Source organism: Penicillium digitatum, chromosome 1 (assembly GCF_016767815.1).
Source record: "Penicillium digitatum chromosome 1, complete sequence".
Taxonomy (NCBI): Eukaryota; Fungi; Ascomycota; class Eurotiomycetes; order Eurotiales; family Aspergillaceae; genus Penicillium; species Penicillium digitatum.
The window spans coordinates 6,185,014-6,191,013 of NC_089384.1; the positions used below are offsets into that span (position 1 = coordinate 6,185,014).

The following is a 6,000-nucleotide window of genomic DNA, read 5'->3' on the forward strand; positions in this document are numbered from 1 at the left end:
TATCATGATGAAACTACGGAGTACGTTGGACGGAGTCCTCCGTGCTCCTTCCGTCTCGGACGTTCCGGTCTATCCATTGGCTCCAAGTCATCTGGACCCAGTACTACGGTCCGCTCAGCGCAGGAATTATGCAGACCGATGCTGAACGGAGCTGATGCGTGTGCCAGGCCCGATCAGAACAAGTTTATGGGAAAAGTTGCAAATGATGAGCGACGTGACGCTGTGTCAGCACTACCACCATTTTCTCTTACGACTCTGTATGACTACAGCTGTTGCCTAAATACTCTCCATTTCACGGAGAATAGCAGGTATCTTTCGATTGAGGGCTTAAGGTGTCCCATGTCTCAAGGCGAGGATTGCCTACGATCCACTCAAATCGTGCACTCTAATAGACCTGAGTCGTTGTATCTCCCTGACTTTATCATTTGACAATTTCTTGTATGATAAAGATAGTGATTGTAGTATACTTTCCCCTCGGTCTGGGGTCGATTTTATCCGCAGATAGGGATGGCACTAGACCACACGGCCTCTCGCTCTTTCCAACCCGACTACGAAGTACACCGGCCGAATCCATAATCCACCGATCCCATCAGCAGTGCTCGTGAGGTCACACAAAGGCTCCCTCTGAAATGCAGGGTTGTAACCTTACGTGCTTAAACCCTGATCTACAGCTACCCCTCTTCCCTGACAGTCACGCAACCCCACTTAAGCCGAGGTCGGTGAATTCAGGATTGGATGTTGGGAGCCAGAGGAGACAGTGTGTGTGTTTGATGTGTTAGATGATTACAGTATAGTTGAAACAATAGTAACATCGAGGAGTCGGAACGGGACGGATCACCAGGTAAGCAAGCTACAAATGGCGATTTGTGTACATAGACTACTGGGACGTACTAACATACACTATAGATGCCTTGGCTCGAAACGCTTGTAGGTCTGCCACCCGGGAAACAGGAATGCAGATGTAATGCAGGTGACCTGCAAAAATGATATCGTGTAATAGCCTCTCATGCAACAATAGGGTGGGACCTCCGAAGTATTGGGCCGAATTTTGCATCTCAGCATCGAAAGCGGTATGTTGTATGCGCAGGGATTGAGATGCCGCCCAATGTTGCGGTGGTCCCACTGCATTTTCTACTATTCTAGAGCATTATATTGTTACCTTGTATGGGGTAGTGTGGCCAGACCACTCACTCCGTCCAGCCACTCAACGCCTTCTAGAAAGGCGTGCACTGGCATAAGCAGCAAGTCTTGCGAGACAGTCCCGAATCCCCGCTGAAGAACCGAAAACAAACACAAACTCCCAACTTCCCTTGACTGATCCATAATCGGCTGTGCATGGTTAGATCGGGTACCCAAGAGAGACCGGGAAGAGCCAATGATTGGTTGGCTCAACTTTTCCTCTTTGCAGGCTAGATCTGGGCGACTGTTGGGTCGTTTGGAAGCGCTGCGGTTTCTGGAAGCTTTGAGTTTTGGGAAGATCCACGTTGCAGATGACATTTTTAACGCCGTACTGCCTGGGAACTTACGGTGATGATAATCAAGAGAATGAGTTGTGATGTCACAGGCACGTGTGGCTTGATGTGATTGCGATCGGTCAGATGGGTTTGTACATTGCATGCGGGGTATACATGAGACAAGAGGGGTAGTCCGGTGTTTGTGCAGTTTGAGAAGAGAGCGAAACGCGGGAACGTCTTTTATTTCCTCTTTCCATGAAAATGACGAAGATTAGAAGATTAGAATCTGTTATAAGTCTCCCTACGGTGTTCCGTACAGAGCACGGAGGTGATGATCGAGTTGCGTAGACGGGTTCACCTACCACGCTCGAGGCCAATGTGGTGCACAGTTTAAGAAATATTGTAAATGTAGATAGTCTAACAGCACCAGGGTTCATGCATCAAGTCACTAGGCGACCAGTATTAGAAACCGTGAATCATCAAGGCGTCCAACCACCGGCGTCAACAGGACCAAAGCCCAGAAGGTCACTATATGTCCAAGGGAGAAGGAAAAACGTAACATCAAGCCACTATGCACGACCAGAGCAAACAAAGGGAAGATTGCCGTTACGATCGATGGGGCCAAAAATTGCAATTTCAAAAAGTTGCTTGATTCCATGAGGAAACACACTCACCCCTTCGCAACTACGTTATTATCCTGCCACACCGAAAGTTCAAGGTCAACCACAATCGGCGAATTGAACCGTTTGATCCCCTTGTGTGGCCAGCGAGTGGACACAGCAGCGGCGTTGACAATACAGGTCTCCTTTCTTAGTGTTTGCTAGACGTATTCAGACGTATTCAAAACCATGGCTACTGGAGGCAGGACTCTGCAAGTTCCGTGGACTTGCCTTTGTAGGAATTCCAGCAGATGACTCTGACCCTGGCGAGACTGTTGATATCAGTTAAGCCTTTGCTAGATTATGCCGTTGTGGCACTAGGCGCGAAAATCCCTCGTTGTCTAGTCGAATATCCTGTTTACCAGTCAAGTCGACAAAGGTCTGTTTCTTGCTGCCCACGGATAGTAGAATGCCCCGAGTGATGTCTTCAGCCGACTGAAATTCTGGCTATGTTCATGTTTCTGTGTTGACAAGCTTGCCTCACTAGCGAACTCGTTCGTACCCTCGCCATTCATGCACATGGCCGCAAACAGCTAAGTGCGGCCTAACAAGGTTCAACGCACTAGGAAGCGCAACACTCCCAATGGGCATTTTGTTCAGCTTCTGGTTGCAGCAAGATCGTGGTGGCGTATGCGTGACGACATTGTATTTGTCAATTGATATCTGACCTCACGGCGCAGCAGCATCACTTGATTCGTGTCCGAATGCCCAGTTTTCTTGGAATTAAGAGCACGGTGAACCAAAGATTCTAAACACTGTAGTTGGTCCGTTCATTTGCGTCAAGCGAATCAGGGCGGGCTCATGGCGAAGTAGAATGATTGAAGGCGACTTCGTGACAAGTTTTAGGCAGTGATGTCGATTTTCGAGTTGTTGGCCATGAAAGCTTTGTCGATGCTCTCTGCAGAATGTTGGTCCAAGGTGACATCGTGGTTGCCTGTTCAAAAGGTTAGGGCCGTTGTGTTGACCTTTTCCTGCTGATAAAATGAAGCACTTGGGTGAGCAGTGAAGATGTGACCTTCATTAATGCCCGACATGAACCAAATGTGACTCAGGCGCGTGAACAACAAATTGCAGGACTGAACACCAACTTTGATTTTTGATCTCAAAGTCGGCCCTGCAGATCCAATCCATTTTGCTACGCAGCTCTTTTAGGCTTCCAATCGTTGTCAAATTGCCGGCATGAATTAGGACTTCCCCTCCTAGTGGTTGGGTAGTTTTAAGCCCGCTTCGGAGGGAGTGTATCCGCGTGTATCTGAGACGCAGACGAAATGTGTTTTTCGTAGCAGAACCTGAGTATGAAGAAAACCCTTGCCTCAAGGTGTAATGAAATCTTCAGGGGACATTAAGTTGGATAGTTGGTGTATTCTGGAATCGCAGACAAATGAGATAAGTTGGAGGTCGAATGAGAAGTCTCGATGCTTATGTTCTTCCTGCGAGGAGGTTCTTTGAAGGGAAAAATACAATGGCCCGACCGTGGACGGGTTCAAGGATGTATTAGTCATCGGAATCGGACCCAACCTGAAGTTGCCTAGATCATAGATCTGGTATCGAAGAGGACGGACGATAAGACATGCTTCTCTACAACAGGGGGAGGGTTACGTGGAAGAGAATGGAACTCCATACTACTACTTGTACATGGTCATATGTTGTCAAAGGTTTGTACCGAACAATAAAATTTTAGGTATCAAGGTCTTCAACCCCCCGTTCCTCGCAACCTTGAGATTATCAGTCGATCTTACAATGCCTTCTAGAACAGGGTATGTCAGCCCTAGGCTGATGCCCTAACGGCACACAGAGCACAGAACCACCTTGACGCACAACATGAAATAGAATTATTACGTAATACAATATCGAGCGGATTTGCGAAAAGACAAACCACGTGATTACATAGCACATGATTGGTCAGGCTTAGGGCTGCGACCCTCGCCATTAACACAAAGTGAGCGGACCCTCGCTTAGCCCATTCTCATCGAGCCATCCGACTTCGTTGTGTGCGTCGACTTGACACCCACGACAACAACCGCCGACAACATCCATCCCACGGGACATTAGATCACCAGGATGTCCTCCTTCGAATCAGTGGTGCGTTTATACCCAACGACTTGAATGCCGTCGCTCTCGATCCTAGAATATGCATATCGAATCCGTCGCTGACTTGAATTGTTTGGAAATAGGTCGTCATCGACGGCAAAGGACACCTCCTCGGTCGTCTGGCCAGCACTGTCGCCAAGCAGCTGCTCAACGGTCAGAAGATCGTCGTCGTGAGATGTGAGGCTCTCAACATCTCCGGCGAGTTCTTCCGCGCGAAGCGTACGTTCAATCCCTTTTCGAATGTATTTCCTATGCGTTTTGTGTGAACTTGGGAACTGTGGGAAGCATTGTGGAGGAAAGAAACGACCGAATGCACCCGAAACTCGAAACCACTTGGCAGTTCCGTTCACAGCAGTTTGACCAACTTTTGGAGGAAAAATGCACTACAATCTTGGTAATAGAAAGCTGACTCGAAACTCCGCCGTACAGTCAAGTACCACGCCTACCTTCGCAAGATGACTCGTTTCAACCCCACCCGTGGTGGTCCCTTCCACTTCCGCGCTCCTTCCCGTATCCTCTACAAGGCCATCCGCGGCATGATGCCCCACAAGACCGCCCGTGGTGCCGCCGCTCTGGAGCGCCTCAAGGTCTTCGAGGGTATTCCCCCTCCCTACGACAAGAAGAAGCGTGTCGTTGTTCCCCAGGCTCTCCGTGTCCTGCGTCTCCGCCCCGGTCGCAAGTACTGCACCGTCGGCCGTCTCAGCCACGAGGTTGGCTGGAAGTACCAGGATGTTGTTTCCAGGTATGCAAAATCTCTAATATATCACCTGAATGTGGTCTATTGGGTCAACTGGCAGATCCTAACAATTTTTTACAGACTCGAGGAGCGCAGAAAGGTCAAGAGCAAGGCCTACTACGAGCGCAAGAAGGCCGCTCGCCGTGTCCTTGCCAAGGCCGAGCAGGGAGCGAACGTGGACAGCAAGACCAAGACCCAGCTTGCTCAGTTTGGCTACTAGATACCTTTAGCGTGGCTGGTTGTTGTGTCGAGCGATGGTTCTGGGATGGAATCGCGGACGGTTTTTTTTCCAGCGAATTTGAATGGCAAGCCGACCAACCTTTGTCTGCGGCCCGGTTCCCTAACTCATGAATACCACTCTCTGTGACGCACATGACTGCTCGGGGACTGGGGTATTCGAAATTTGCCAAAAGTCGAAAAAACGGAGTCGATTGGGATGAATGGTTCAACATAGCTGGCCGTTGACTCGCGCCGTGGCGGTTTAATCCAAAGAGACAATTTTCAAGAGTTCAACATTATTCTTATGATCAAAAAATGCTTTGACGTATACCATTATCCACTCGGTAGCCCTTTTGACTAACGGTCATTCATATGGGATATGTCTTGCCTACATCTATCCCCACACTTCCCCATGTATATCTGTTATTTGTAACCAACATCTACAACGTAAATGCGAACATTTTTTGACCCCATCCACTCAAATTGCGACCAAGTTGGATAATTCCGGGTTGACTCAGCATCCACCGGTTTTGTCCTCACTCAACCTCAAATCCATGATGATTGATTGAGGCGAGAGTATCATGTAGATCAAGGCGTTCCCGAAAACTGAGCTCAGTCCGGATATCCCATAACCGATACCCGAAACGACCCCCCCCCCCCCCCCCGCTTGTGATTGTTATAGTCTAGGTAAACACCAGAGTCCCCGCATTTCTCCAATTTGGAGCATTTCAATTCTCTGCAATCATTCCACATAACTTTATCATTATCTCTTGATTCCTCGACGTTGGAATACCCCTTCAGATAAACCTTCGTTTTGTGGAATCTACACTCCCGGACTAGC

At 48.7% G+C, this 6,000-nt stretch overlaps 2 protein-coding genes across 2 annotated transcripts; both read left to right on the forward strand.

Moving 5' to 3' along the window:
* Nucleotides 1-629: 629 nt before the first annotated feature.
* On the forward strand, nucleotides 630-1,143 carry Pdw03_4459 (uncharacterized protein; the record flags this gene model as incomplete). The annotated part of the gene is made up of 4 exons (XM_066100752.1): nucleotides 630-715; nucleotides 807-841; nucleotides 907-927; nucleotides 1,019-1,143. 4 exons carry the CDS (start codon nucleotides 630-632, stop codon nucleotides 1,141-1,143), a joined length of 267 nt encoding a protein of 88 aa, XP_065956152.1.
* A 3,031-nt stretch (nucleotides 1,144-4,174) lies between these two features.
* Nucleotides 4,175-5,160, forward strand: Pdw03_4460 (60S ribosomal protein uL13; the record flags this gene model as incomplete). Its single annotated transcript, XM_014675639.1, has 4 exons — nucleotides 4,175-4,195; nucleotides 4,288-4,423; nucleotides 4,634-4,946; nucleotides 5,022-5,160. The coding sequence occupies 4 exons, from the start codon at nucleotides 4,175-4,177 to the stop codon at nucleotides 5,158-5,160; spliced, it is 609 nt and encodes a 202-aa protein (XP_014531125.1).
* Nucleotides 5,161-6,000: the final 840 nt, after the last annotated feature.